At 37.0% G+C, this 14,805-nt stretch overlaps 2 protein-coding genes across 2 annotated transcripts in view; one reads left to right on the top strand and one right to left on the bottom strand.

Moving 5' to 3' along the window:
- Positions 1-4,114, top strand: LOC134663894 (ATPase WRNIP1-like). The gene is made up of 8 exons (XM_063520431.1): positions 1-312; positions 391-600; positions 830-1,002; positions 1,312-1,569; positions 2,063-2,234; positions 2,476-2,659; positions 3,389-3,634; positions 3,965-4,114. The coding sequence occupies exons 1-8, from the start codon at positions 103-105 to the stop codon at positions 4,072-4,074; spliced, it is 1,563 nt and encodes a 520-aa protein (XP_063376501.1). The 5' UTR covers positions 1-102; the 3' UTR covers positions 4,075-4,114.
- The window catches only part of LOC134663887 (DNA topoisomerase I, mitochondrial), a 24,372-nt gene continuing 13,673 nt past the window's right edge, over positions 4,107-14,805 (bottom strand). Inside the window, exons 8-10 of the mRNA XM_063520413.1 lie at positions 6,110-7,407; positions 5,675-5,951; positions 4,107-5,373 (exon numbers count right to left, since the gene is read on the bottom strand). Of these exons, the coding sequence (XP_063376483.1) occupies positions 5,271-5,373; positions 5,675-5,951; positions 6,110-7,407 (1,678 nt within the window). The 3' untranslated portion in view covers positions 4,107-5,270. The remainder of the gene's footprint in view (positions 5,374-5,674; positions 5,952-6,109; positions 7,408-14,805) is intronic.

Here is a 14,805-nt window from a genome sequence, read left to right on the forward strand (position 1 = left end):
TAGTGATTTCATAGATTTATATCATACATAATAAATACTTAAATAAATCATTATTATTTGCTAGAGAAAGGTTATGTTTAAGTGCTCCAAGGTTCTGTTACAATGGATGGTTCTGTAGCGTGCCCAGTATGCAATCGAGAATTCAAAAAAGACCAAATAGAAGATCATGTTAACAAATGTTTGTTTCTCAACACACAACCTGAGAAAAGTGCCGCAAAAAGAATGGGTTCGTTTTTTAACAGCATCTCTCCCAAAGAAAAGCGATTGAAGACAGAGAACAATATAAACAACAGTGCACCAAAACATATGGAGGTAAGTTTGAAATAAAGTAGAATATTTTTTTCTACATGTCTTAAAACACCGAACTAACAAGTTTCTTGTTATTTCTAGCCTCAGCCTTCAAATTCTACTCTTAACAGCAATGGTAAGGAAGAAATTACGGGCAAGAGTGTCCCATTAGCTGAGCAAATGAGACCTCTAAGTTTGGATGATATTGTCGGACACAAGGAGTCATTTGGTGCTGGCACTATGCTGCGATCTATGTTAGAACAAAACAAAATACCTAATATGATTTTATGGGGACCACCTGGCTGTGGTAAGGTAAATAATTTATGTATCATATCCATTTTTAATTTTTTTGAATATTACTATTCATTGTTTTTATTGTATATTTATTTTTAATTTTATTGTAATTAGATTAATGTTATAGGGTTTAATAAGTCTGAATTATTCTTTTTTTTTTTTAATTAAACTATATTTTGTTTATATTTTATAGACACTCAATTGTAAAATATGCATAAGTAGATAATTATTATAATATTTATTTCAGACCTCAATGGCTAATGTGATTGCCCAAATCTGCAAAAAACAAAAGAATTTACGCTTTGTGAAGATGTCTGCTACAATGTCTGGTATTAATGATGTCAAAGAAGTGGTCAAAGTTGCCAAAAACGAAGCTCAGTATAAGAGGCAAACTGTTCTATTCATGGATGAAATTCACAGGTAACAAACATGCTGAACATAACATGTGCTGTACCATAGTTGAAGGAAAAGTGTGGATTGTGCGAATTCTAATAAGATCCTAATAGAATTTTTATACTGTACATCTTGTAGTAATTAGTAGCTTCTTCTTAGTAATTAGTAGTAGTTATTAGTCCAGTTTTAGCAATATTTTATTCAGTACAATATTTTTTCTAACAAGCATATTGACCTGATCCATCCGGCTTATGACACCCAATTCCAACCCGGCTTATGACACAAAAACATTATGAATTATTACAATAAAAGTAAAAAAGTAATACTGGGTTTCAGATTTAACAAGCTTCAGCAAGATAGTTTTCTGCCTCATGTGGAAAATGGAACTATAATGCTCATCGGGGCAACTACGGAAAATCCTTCGTTCAGTTTGAACAATGCCCTGCTCAGCCGATGTAAAGTTGTGGTCATGGGAAAACTGACTGTTGAAGATGTGGTGCTGATATTAGAGAGAGCAGTGGAGAAGAATAAGGATGCAGTTCTGGTAGACACAGAAAGCAACTTTGAATGTTCAACAGATGGTGATATACCTAGGTAAATATACTGGCCACTTTATTGTGTGATAATAACATCATCTATGACTATCATTGATATGATCATTAAATTGTAGGATGATATCCATTTGTACTGCTTTTTGGACTAAAATGTAAACATTCTTCATTACACCATTGCTCGTGACTAGATGGCTAAATGTAATCTGAGATATGTACTCATTTACACAGCTACTTTATTATTCTGCTGGCCAGACTAGATAACTACTATACCAAGTTATTAGGCATGGGTAGCTTACCACTGGAGCTTTGACAAAGAGAGTCATTTTGTCTCTTTACTGTCTTTCTTACTAGTATATAAACATCATCCCAAAAAAGAGGATATATCCTGTCTTTTTATCCTGTCATACTACACACAAAATTGGTTTAGTAGATTATAGGTTTTTGCGGGCTAAATTGTGCGTGATGGATTGTCTGCATTACTCTTGCAAACCCAACTCGACTAAAGAGGTTACAAACAACAATAACAATTGCAGGTGTCTAGTGGAGCGCGCGTCTCTCCGCTGGCTGGCCGAGGTGAGCGACGGCGACGCGCGTGTGGCGCTCGGCGCGCTGGAGCTGGCGCTCACGGCGCGCGCCGCCGACACGCGCCTGCACGAGACCGGGCCCGCGCTGCTCACGCTTGATGACATCAAAAATGGCATCAAGGTAAATTAGCATTTGTGGCATACTCGAATTGTAGCCTTAGGTAACATCTGCTCAAGACTTTTTTTACGCGGTTATCACACTTATGCGTATCTGCAAGATGCTCCGATGTGTGTGGGTGATAGAGCTATGCACGTATTTAGCGAGCATCTCATAAATGTCAGTCAGCATCAATAGTAGCGGATGTAACAACGTGCCAAAAGTATCTGCCAATAACTGTTCAACATCCATTCCTGTTCCACAGCGTTCGCACATGGTCTACGACCACCACGGCGAGGAGCACTACAACACGATCTCCGCGATCCACAAGTCCATCCGCGCGAGCGACGACAACGCGGCACTGTACTGGACGACGAGGGCTCTGCACGGCGGCGAGGACCCGCTTTACATCGCGAGGAGGCTCGTCAGGATCGCCTGCGAAGATGTTGGTGAGAATACCTGCCGGCCACATGGCCGCGGCGACCATCTCGGATACAACATTCACGCGAGCGATATCAGCGCTGCTTTATACTGAACGGCGGCGGCACTCTATGGGCATATTTTAAATATCGAATTTATTTTTCTAGTGTTAAGGTTGAAAATTAAATGTATACTCATGTCAACTACTTTTTTTTACAATGAGCAGAAAATAACCGCTGAAAGCTTATACTTCTGAGAAATAATCATGACCATGACATGACATCACCTATGGCTCCTTCAAGGGTTTCACTAACCTCCTTAAGTCCCTGTGTACATTTTTTTGTACACATTCCAAAATCTATTTTGAACTTTTATTGTATAACTAAGGGTTCCGATTTCAAAAACAAAACAATTGCTTCTGGGTTTCAGGAGGCTAAATGAGTAACAAGTATTATTTGAAGACGGAATCCCATCTATATCAAGTCAGTCTCATTATAGACCATTAGGCACTGATCCCACCGCGAGCTAGTAAGCTATGAGCTATCGGCTATAAACACGAACAAAAGATAAGCACTCCCGTAATCCCGTTATCCCGATAAGAGCTCACCGCTGGGCGAGTAACTATAAATATCGCCGTGTCTCTTTTATTTACACGGCAGTGCTTATCTTTTGTTCGTGTTTATAGCCGATGGCTCATAGCTTACTAGTTCGCGGTGGGACCAGTGCCTTACGATTAAGTTGCATGTTGTCTTTTTCAGGTTTGGCTGATCAGAATGCTATAGTGGAAGCGGTATCGTGCCTGCAAGGTTGCCAGCACGTGGGCATGCCGGAGGCGGACGTGCTGCTGGCGCAGTGCGCGGTGCGGCTGGCGCGGGCGCCCAAGAGCAGGGAGGTGTACGAGGCCATGAAACGCTGCCAACAATCCCTTAGGGAAGCTAAAGGGCCGCTGCCGCCCATACCTCTACACTTGAGGAATGCGACGACGAAACTTATGAAACAAATAGGTTTGTCTAAATTATGTATTCTGTTATAATAAATCAAGCTCTCATGCTGCATCGAAGGGTGGTATTCCACCTATCCAATTTCATTGTCTAACTAATGTTTATTGAGTCTCACATTTGCGAGTGAGACGCACTGAGATTGGACATAGAAAGTGAACAGTTGGCATACCAACCTAAAACCACGTCCTCGTCTTCAGAGACCTTTTGATCACTCATAAGTTCCGAAAAATGAATTACTTATTACGAACCGAGGTTCGAACGCGGTACCACAGTAATAACATACCTATACTAATGTATGCTTCATTTCTTAGTAAAAAAAAATTTTTTTTTCAGGATACGGTAAAGGATATAATTTACTTCACAAAGACGAATCGGGTCTAACGTATATGCCGGAAGGTATGGAGGATGTGGACTTCTTCCGGGACGACGAGTGTGGGGGTTAGCTTATAAATTGCATCTAAAATAAAAGTTAATATTCCTAGAGTCAATGTTTTATTTATTTGTGATAATCTCATTTTACATTCGCATGACATGGTAAAAATGTTCTATTTACAAGACACACACAAGTAATATTACAAATTTATCTATAACATTGTACCTTTCGTAACATTGCCGGCTTTGTTCTGCCACTGTATTCGGTCTTAATATAAAAATAAAATACATAGTGTATTTCCCTGATAATAATTATAACTAGTGCACATTGTGCATGTTCACATTCGGTAATCACATCTTCAGCGGTGAATAGTTAGCCTTATCACAGGTGAGATGGTTACATTTCGAGCCGTCAAAAGCCGTAAAAATGTAAAACAATTGTGTTTATCTTTGACTGTACACACGTGAAGATTATCCTTAACTCCGACTGATGTAATCTATCTATTAACTCTAAAAGCACGTACGCTAAATTTACCTATTACATATCATTAAATAGTTACATATTAAGTAGATAGATAGCTTCAATACACCAACCAAAGTACGTAATCTTCATACACAATGCATTGACGTTTTTATCACGCTGACAATTAATTTTGATATACATATCTTTATATAATAGCACTAGGCTTAAATCATTTCGCTCTTAAATAATTAAAAGTACGAAAGCATTTAAAACTATTGCTTAATTCACAGCTTTTTGTTATTATGATAAAAAAATACAAAGTCTCTAACTGCCTTACTCACTTTTTTATTTGAATAATCACTAGTCTATCTTGTCTTGAAACTTAGAACACACCAATAAAAGGCGTATTTTTAAAATACAAAATATTTATAATCTAAGATATACATATGATAACAGATTGCAAGAAGGTATATAATATTAAATTATCTAAGCCTATACTAAAAATAATGTTGAAACTAATGTTTCTAAATAAAATAAATTAGAATCAGACTTCTAATTTGGATCCTTTTTATGAGGAACAATATATCGATATTTCGGGTCCAAAACGTTAGGAATACTACAAAAACATCACACTTAATTTTTATGGTCAATAGTTCATAAAAGGGTACGTAAAAAATTGGAACGCTTGCAGGTTGATTGAAACTGTGAACCCTTTCTTTTCAACTCATAGCCTTCCTTATGGACTTGACGAGCTGCATTTGTGGGTTGAAGCTAACACATGTCGAATAAATGCATTACATGCATCTAGAAAACATATTCAGGGCCGGCCATGTCGATCGCCCACCGGAACTTGTCGCGCTGAGTCTTGTTGTAGATCTTCTCAATCGGCACGCCATGCTTCTTACACCTGTAATTATCATAATTTTTAGATAAAATACCAAGTTGTGCATACCCAAATCAAACAATTACATTAATTAACCTTTTGAAAGCCAAACGGCGCGTCCATTTGCCGTGCCACTGACGCCACGGGCGTAAAATTTAGTTTTATGAATAAATAATGCCAACCTAAAAGTGGGGTGTTTTTCAGTAGATTTTCATCAAAAAAGATCGACGTCAAAGGCAGTCTTTGATTTTGCGTTGACGTCAATTGCCTTCTGTGGCGTTACTTTATGCATTATATTACTTCAATATATATGTTTAATACTTACCAAGCCACAGAAATACGTGGATCGAGATAGTTGAGCTTGGAAGTTCCAAGTGCAATAGTTTTGTTTTCATCGCGATCGGTTTCCTGAAGCTCTAGTTTCTTCAGTTGTTCCTTCAGACGTTCAAGAGCCTTTTTCTTCTTATCATGGTTGATTCTCTCCTTGGCTGATCCGCGTTTGGCGGCCTTGGCGGCGTCTCGGCATTCTTGCTCGGCCTCATCAACCTGATCACGCTTCACTTGAATCTTTTCTTTCAATGCCTCCATTGATTTAGAGTGACCTAAAACAACATAAAAATATTAGTAAGTCTTAAACTGGTAAACCAAGATATAGAAAATGATGATTTTATAAAATAAAGTTCTTTTAAAATGCATGTAGCAAATAATGTAAAATGCAAAGTGATAACAATAGTATTCGTAATGCCGAATATTTCCATACCTTTAGGTACAGCACGTTGATGGTTACACAACACGGCCACGGCTCGGTTGGCGCGGTTGTACGCCAATATCTTCTCTGGTATTGACGCGTCGCCATCAGTAAGCTCATCCAATTGGTTTTGTAGTGTTATAGATGCATTGTAGGTACGGAACACTTTAGCAGTTAGTCCCGGCATCAAATCTTTAAGATGTTCATTTAGCGTTTGAGTGTTGAGCCTGTCAAACAGGTCATCACTGTCTTTTTTGTTTTCCATGAATAATTCGAGATTCTTAAATACGCGTTTCTCTACTGGCACCTCGTTATAGTACCTAATGGAATCTTTACCTAGGAAATCAAATACAACCACATGTTCTTTGCCATCTTTTTCCTTAAATAATTGAATGTGTTCTACACGCAGTGAGCAACAACCGACAGTATCAGCCTGATCATCATCCTTTTCATTACCAGCTCTCAATGCAAGTCTATCAATAAAATAAAGTGCCACAGCTCTTTGACGGACGCGCATTTCTTTAGCTTTCCAATCATTGCGGTAAGTGTCTCTGATTTTATCAATACACTTATGCAGCTTCCTCGCAGTTTCATATTTTTGCCAATCTTTTTCACCTTTTAACTTTGAACTAGGATTCAGCATAACATACTTTGCTTGGCCCTGCACATTTTCTGTCCATGATGCTAACCATGTCACTGTGTTGTCATGTCGGACTTCTTTCCATTTATGACCTGCAGGCGGCTTGGGTATTTTACTGTCTTTAGAACAATTTATAAGCACATCTTCTGGCATAACTCGTCGCTTTAACATACCCATTTTCGGATGCTCTCCACGCCCTCTAAAAAGGCCCGGAGGTTCTATTCTGAAATTGCCAATTTTCTCTTTATGTCCATCTATTATGCAGAATCCATATTCTTTTTGAATTTCCTCATTTTTAGCTTTTAGTGCTGCCTTCTCTTCCTTGGTTCGGTTTTTATTTTTTTCTGATACACTCTGGAAGTATACTTGCATTTCTTTGAAATCACATTTGGAGAGATCTTTGATTAACTTAGTTTCATCATGGGTCATCACTTTACGCCAATCAGCAAAGAAGTTGTTATTGAACACAGACTTGGTGGTGTAGTCGTGGTCCAGCATGCGCGCGTAAAACCCGGCCACCTCCTCTGCGTTCTCCGACAGCCTGACCACTTTGCCGTCGTAGCGGAACTTGACATTCTCGGGCAGAGGCTCATAATCCGGCGCGAACAACGGTCCTTTGTGTTCCAAAAACTTCCATTTAGTTCCGTCATCCTTCTTTTCTTCCTCCCACCTTAGCAAATGAAAGAGATTTCAAGTTAATTTTTGAGCTTCATATAAATCAATAACAGAAACAATTAATCTACTAACAATAACTACACACTTTAGTCTCCGACTCCTGAGTTGCCGAAAAACAATAAGTTTCGGTTTAGACAATGTACACCGATAAAATGTAATTAAATTGATCCCTATATTAAAAAGCGTCATGTCTAAAGACATAACCTAAAAAGAGATTGTCACATTGACACTACACTGTGGCGCCATCTAGTAAAGTATATACTGCTTTTAGTTACCAAAATATTACATAGATGGCCTCCTTCGGTACTGTAAAGTTCAACAACATTTGGTCTAATTTTTTTCGTCAATTACTGCAAAACCAAAAAGGAGGGGTAATTAATGACTAGCAGTCTATTTGTAGCTGCAATAATATAGGGATAGAATAAGCAATACGCCAAAAGTATCCCGCCACATTTTAATAGTTTTAGTAAATATTCAAAATTTTATTTTCGTAATTGTCGTCTTAGCATGAGCAACAAGACGACGCTGAGTAGGTTAGCTTTTTGCGACTTATCTTTCCTTTGCGATGTGGGATAACAATGAGGAACCAGTTATCGAGTGGTTATTGTAACGGTGCGTGTAACGAAGCGTTACACTATCGACCTTCATACTATTTCTGGCACCATACAAATTCTAAATTCCTTTTTGAAATTCAAATCCTATTCCAAATTCCATTCAATGATTTTTATTTTCAGTTCGATCACATACTTTGATCGATAAACATCATTTTATCTAACAGACTGTACTTCCCAAGTTTCTAAACACGACCGTTTAAGTGTGATTTTTATTAGTAAACGTAATAATTCATAAGTGCGTGCAGTTCAGTATAGTGCTCGTTTTGTGGCCCTGCACACCTTCCAGATATATATCTACATCATCACCAAGGCACATATTGTAAGTTATTTGATTTCTAACCTTCTGAATTACGAAAGTGTTTTTATACATACCTATCTGTTAACACGTAACCTGTATTGTTACAGGTGCCTTTTTATATAATTAATAAATACCCATCATCGCCCTGGTTCCCGACTTTGATTACCTTCCATCATCCTGGTGAGGCTCCCATCTGCCCCCTCACACTGGCGCCAGTGTGAGGGGGCAGATGGGAGCCTCACCAGGATGATGGAAGGTAATCAAAGTCGGGAACCAGGGCGATGATGGGTATTTATTAATTATATAAAAAGGCACCTGTAACAATACAGGTTACGTGTTAACAGATAGGTATGTATAAAAACACTTTCGTAATTCAGAAGGTTAGAAATCAAATAACTTACAATATGTGCCTTGGTGATGATGTAGATATATATCTGGAAGGTGTGCAGGGCCACAAAACGAGCACTATACTGAACTGCACGCACTTATGAATTATTACGTTTACTAATAAAAATCACACTTAAACGGTCGTGTTTAGAAACTTGGGAAGTACAGTCCGTTAGATAAAATGATGTTTATCGATCAAAGTATGTGATCGAACTGAAAATAAAAATCATTGAATGGAATTTGGAATAGGATTTGAATTTCAAAAAGGAATTTAGAATTTGTATGGTGCCAGAAATAGTATGAAGGTCGATAGTGTAACGCTTCGTTACACGCACCGTTACACTACCGGGGTCGCCCTGGAAGGGAAAATCCTGGGGCTTATGGCCAAAGGATTTTTCCGTAATGTAAATATAATGTAATGAATATGGGTATGAGTGATAAATTTAGAAGGTGGGGATGTTATATACAATGTTTATCATACAAGAGAGGCGATTTAAACATGCATACCAAAGGTCATTCATACATCATCTTATAAAATTTTGGTTAATTGTTTAATCAAAATAAGTTTCAATAGAGTACTCCTTTAAGTAGAGGACGTACTCATTAAATCGCTCTCCATTAGTATTAAGGCTTATTAATCAGTAACCACCCGCTGAATATTAATGAATCTAAATATAATATCTACAATAATGTGTACCTACAAAGAGTACGATTGTTGAAATTTATTCAACAAAATAATGCCGTATGGAATGTAGGATTACTACAAAATATCATAAGATAATTCCTTAATGGAATTAATAAATGTACTGTACGGTACGTATGTACCTAAGTACGTAAATATGAACGTTATGTCAAGGGAAGAAATATATAAATAAGTATTGTTCTAACTCTGGTAGAGTTAGCTTTGAATAACGTTATATGAACGTAATATAACGTTATATAAATTAAATAGTATAAATGAACGTATAAGTTCGTACTAAGTAGGTATGTACGAAATGTAATGAGTTCGAAATGTATAATGGGGATGAGATATAATTATAAATGTATAACATTATATACAATATTTTACAAGTTAGGAGCTTAGGAGAAAAGTAGCTAAGTTTGAGCCAAATAAGAATCTAATTAAGGAAAAACAGTATATTATTTATTTTAGAATTTTGGGGAGAGGTTTAAGGTCTCTAATATGCCATCGTCCGAGCATTTTGCCGGACATGTCTTGTAGGACATATACTAAGGGTGATATTTTTTTTAGGATAGAACATTTAATAAACTTGGGTGCAAGTTTAGCAGAATAGTGTTTAGGAGAATTACTAATTGCGTAATTTCGTTTCCAGACGATGTCATTTTCGTTGAATTCGAAATGTTGGTGATGTTTATTATACGATGAAGAATTGGTTTGGTGCGCTCTCCAAAGACGGGCTTGTACTTCGGAGAAGACAGGCTGGAGAAGACCAAGATTATCAGCGTATTCGTCTCTGGGCGCGAATATAATATCATCTGTGAGATCAGATTTATCGTATGCTGATCCACATGTGACTAATTCGCGACCAAATACAAGGAAAGAAGGAGTATAATTTGTTGTTTCATTTACGGAAGTATTAATAGCAAATTGTATCTTATGTAGGTTGATATCCCAATTCCTGTGGTCATCCTGTATGAATGAGGATATTGCTGTGGTAACAACTTTATTATATCTCTCCACGGGATTTGGTTGGGCGCATTTAATTGCGCAATAGTGTATTTTTGGGATCTGATAGGAGTGGAATAAATCCGTTGTCTCTTGACTAACGAATTGAGGACCATGGTCAAGAATTATGGTCTGTGGGATTCCGTACACTAGGAAAACTAGGTTTTCTAGAATATGAACGATTACTGATGACGTAGCACGTTTAATCGCAAAGAGGAGGCAGTATTTTGAAAAACAGCAAGTAACGACAAAGATGAATCTGTTGTGTTTTAGTGTAGTAGGCAAGGGGCCGATCAAATCTATTGAAATGCATTGAAAGGGTCGAGAGCATTGCTTAGGTTTACCCATTAGGCCAAGTTTTAGTTGGGTTTGGTGTTTGCAAGCTAAGCAAGTCTCGCATTTGGCAATAAAATTTGAAATATCTTTGTACATTCCTGGCCAAAAATATTTCAATTTAACTTTATTGTATGTTTTAAATGTTCCGAAATGAGCGCAAGTTGGGGTGGAATGATTTTCTGTGATAATGGGTATTCTGTACTCTAGTGGGATAACTTCTTTCCAATTATACTCAGATTGGAGTAACGAAGGGGTTTTTGAGTATCGGTATAATTTATTATTATGTATTATGTAATCTGGAGTGGTGTTGGGGTTAGAACTGCATTTAGCGTAGATATTATTATACCAGTCGTCATTGGTATTAGAACTATTGTAGTTAATAACGTCTACTGAAGGTAAGCGTGATAAAGCGTCAGGGATTAGATGATCTTTACCACGTTTATGTTTAATTTCGAAGTTAAATGTAGATAGACGAATACTCCAGCGGGCTAGACGTCCGGTTGGATTATCTAGATGGAGAAACCATTGTAATGCGGAATGGTCTGTGTAGATTGTGAACTTTAAGCCGTTGTCAAGATAGCAACGCCAATGTTCTAGGGCTAGTAAGACACTTAAGAGTTCTCTTTCTGTAATTGAGTAATTTCTTTGGGGACCAGTTAGGGATTTGCTCATATAAGCAATGGGTTTCTCAACGCCATCAAATTCTTGGGTCAGCATGGCACCGATGCCGAAGCTGGATGCATCACAGTGGACTGCGAAGGGTTTTGAGAAGTCTGGGCAAGCAAGAACAGGGGTAGAGACTAGAGCTTCTTTAATGGATTTAAAGGCATTGTCTTCTAGTGATGTCCATTTAAATGGTGGTGCTTTTTTGGAAGTGGAGGTAAGTTTAGTTAGTGGTGCAACCTTTGTGCTGAAATCGGGGATAAAGCGTCTATACCAACTTGCTGTACCTAGGAACTTTTTAACTTCTCGAGGAGTTGTGGGAGGTGGGATGTTAAGTATTGCCTTAACCTTGTCAGGATCTGTTTGAAAGCCGTGTTCATTAACTATGTAACCAAGATATTTAAGTTCTTTTTTGAATAATTGGCCAAGCACGAAGTCAAGACTACGGTGTTCAGAGCACCGTACGACACATCCCTAGGTGGTTTTAAGTTTGGATACTAATACTAATTTATCCCATAAGTACATTTTATTGACTAGGAAATAAGAAGGTAATGTCTGGGAGCTCTGGGACCTTGGAGTTTGGACTTTTATTAAAGTCCTCTGGGCTAGTATAGGTAATGTAGAAGTTACAAAGCTTCTACCTTAGATATATTTTTTAGAGATTAAAGATTTTATTTACCACCTTGTCGGGTTGATTGTATATCCATACCAAATTACAGCTTTCTAACACTAACAATCAACCTCATCTTGGAGGTGAAAAGAGGAAAAATCGTAAGTCCCATTTCGGCCAACCGAAATCAAGAACGTTTATATAATGTAGGCCTAATACCGTTTATCTAAAACGTTTGGTGAAGGCACATTTCTAGTAGAAACAAATTATTATGAATTTCTCTGTAATTTGTACAAACCATTTCGTAAACTGACATTCCGCTAAACTGTTGTTTTTACATCTTACTAGCATCCATATCATATTGAAGTATGATATTCTTCCACTTGTCTGAACATTTTCATTATTATTGATTCTTTTTCGTGAGAATGGCTTTTTCTGCCACGGCACTTTGCCAATTATTGATTCTTTCAAACACCAAAATAGTTGACAATTTAATATACGTCAGAGTTGACAGGCAACTTCGAGCATGAAAAACTAAATCCGTCAAAAATACTGGGTATACATTCAACCTCCTAATCTTTTATATAGTCGCAATTGTTGTATTTTAAACTTGTAGACTGGACAGGCACGACTCAAAAAGGAATAATATTACAATTAAGTCTGTGATTCGGCATTTCTCGGTTTTTGACGTTAGGCTTGTTTCTGACTCAAAATATAATTAACGTAAAGTATTAATCAATTTGCTCATGTTTCATATAAGTCACAGAAATAAGTACCTAATAATAAATGTCTAAGTTTTAGTACAAGTAGGGTAACTGCGTCAGGTTGCCGTCCAGTACCTGTTTCCGTCCACTTGGCGGAGTTGCTACAAAGAATTGCGTATAATTTGAATATAAACCTAACTTACCGGACAATTTTGGACTTATTGTACATCAGTTTTTAAAAGCAAAAATATTTTAGTAGAACTGGAATTCATGAGTACCAAATCTTAACTGACATTTTTGTCACTCAAACAAGTTTGATCAAGATCGGCTTACTTTATATTTCGTCAACTTTATCTTTGTTTCCAAAAACTGTGAATTGTGAATTTTAATTTCTTTTTCTTAACAGAACAGTATCTAGTTGCTGCTCTCACCGATCGGTTCAAAAATATACATACTTTATACAATTAATACATAAATGTAATGGTACTTAATGAAAAGGAATAGGTACTGTTTCGACGAATCAGATACTCTCAGTAAAATCTATAGGTAGATGACCCCATAGCTGTTAATAAATATTGAAAGACTTTATTATCTCTATTCTATCGCTGTACTAACTCTATGTGCTCTAATGTGAAAAAAAAACACAACGACAGTGAAGAACGGAATTCTTAATTTAAATTTGAACTGATAAACTCCAATAATAAATATGATTCTTACTGAGCACACTGCGATAGGCCATTGGTTGGAAAGCCCGTTCGAAATTTAAACTTATTTGCTTTATAATAAGGTTGCATTTAGCAGATCTTTTACTCTCTCATACTTATAGTAGGCTATTCAGAAAAAAAATGCAATATCTCACAAAAGTAAGTAAGTAGAATTAAACTTTGTATCAAAGACATAAGTCATAAATTTCAATGTCAAAGTTTTAAGTAAGGATCTTTCTTACTAAATTACTTCTTAATATGAATGACCAGTGTAAGCATCAGTTAGCTAGCCCTAAGCAACCAAAGATCAGGCTGCAGTTTAAAAACTAATAAAGTTAGAGTTAACCTGATAATTTTCCCGCCGTCTCCATACTCGTTTTAGTTGGTTATTGACTGGTCAGCTGCCTGTTAGCTATAGTTTTCCCGAAAATCGCCAGGACAGAGGTGAAAATTTTTGTATGAAAACTTGCAACTTTAAATGCATTTTTTATCGAAACTATTGCATTCTAAAATGAAGTCAAAATCAGTCCATCGACTCAATTTTTTGCAAGCTTTCTAATGGTGCCTCACACGATTCTTACAATTGAAAATAAAATTCAGCCTACCCCTCTTAACCCCTAAATTTCCCCCTAAAATCAGAAATAAGCAGTTTCGATTTATTCACAGTGTTAGTGATGGTACTTGCCATAACTATTCCAAATTTCAGGTACCTGCATCAAACGGTCTTTGAGAAAAACGCATTTAACCGATTTGCAAGACCGAAGTGATCCCATAAGAGCACCGTGAACAAAGTTTTGTACGGTGCTCTAAAAATGAACACTTGGGGAAGTTTATAGTAATGTTGGCTTGTACTAGCCTTTGGTAAACTTTATTAAGTAAAGTGATGTGTTCATCGAAAGTATTACTTATGATGATAATATCATCTAAGTAGGTAAATACTGAGTTATCAAGGTTTTCAGAAGGGAATAACGCATCCATAAAGCGTTGTTGGGTAGCAGGGGCATTAGTCAATCCAAAAGGCATTACGCGAAACATGTACATGCCTTTTGAGGGTACATGGAAACTAGTTTTAGGTCTATCAGAAGGGCGTAGGGGTATTTCCCAAAATGCTTTTGCTATGTCTATCGATGATAGATATTTAGCATTTTTTAGATTATCTAAAATGTCAGAAATGAGTGGGAGTTTGTAGGCATCTTTGCGCGTAATCGAATTTAGTTTACGGCTGTCGATGCAAAAACGCCACGTTCCATCTTTTTTAGGAGTTATTATGACAGGGTTTAGCCATGGGCTTTCACAGGGTTCGATAACATTAAGCTTTAGCATTTCATCAACTTCTTTGCATAAAGCTTTTTGTTTCTCTGGAGAAAGCCTATAGCATCGCTGTTTGATT

This window comes from Cydia fagiglandana, chromosome 4, assembly GCF_963556715.1.
Source record: "Cydia fagiglandana chromosome 4, ilCydFagi1.1, whole genome shotgun sequence".
Taxonomy (NCBI): domain Eukaryota; kingdom Metazoa; phylum Arthropoda; class Insecta; order Lepidoptera; family Tortricidae; genus Cydia; species Cydia fagiglandana.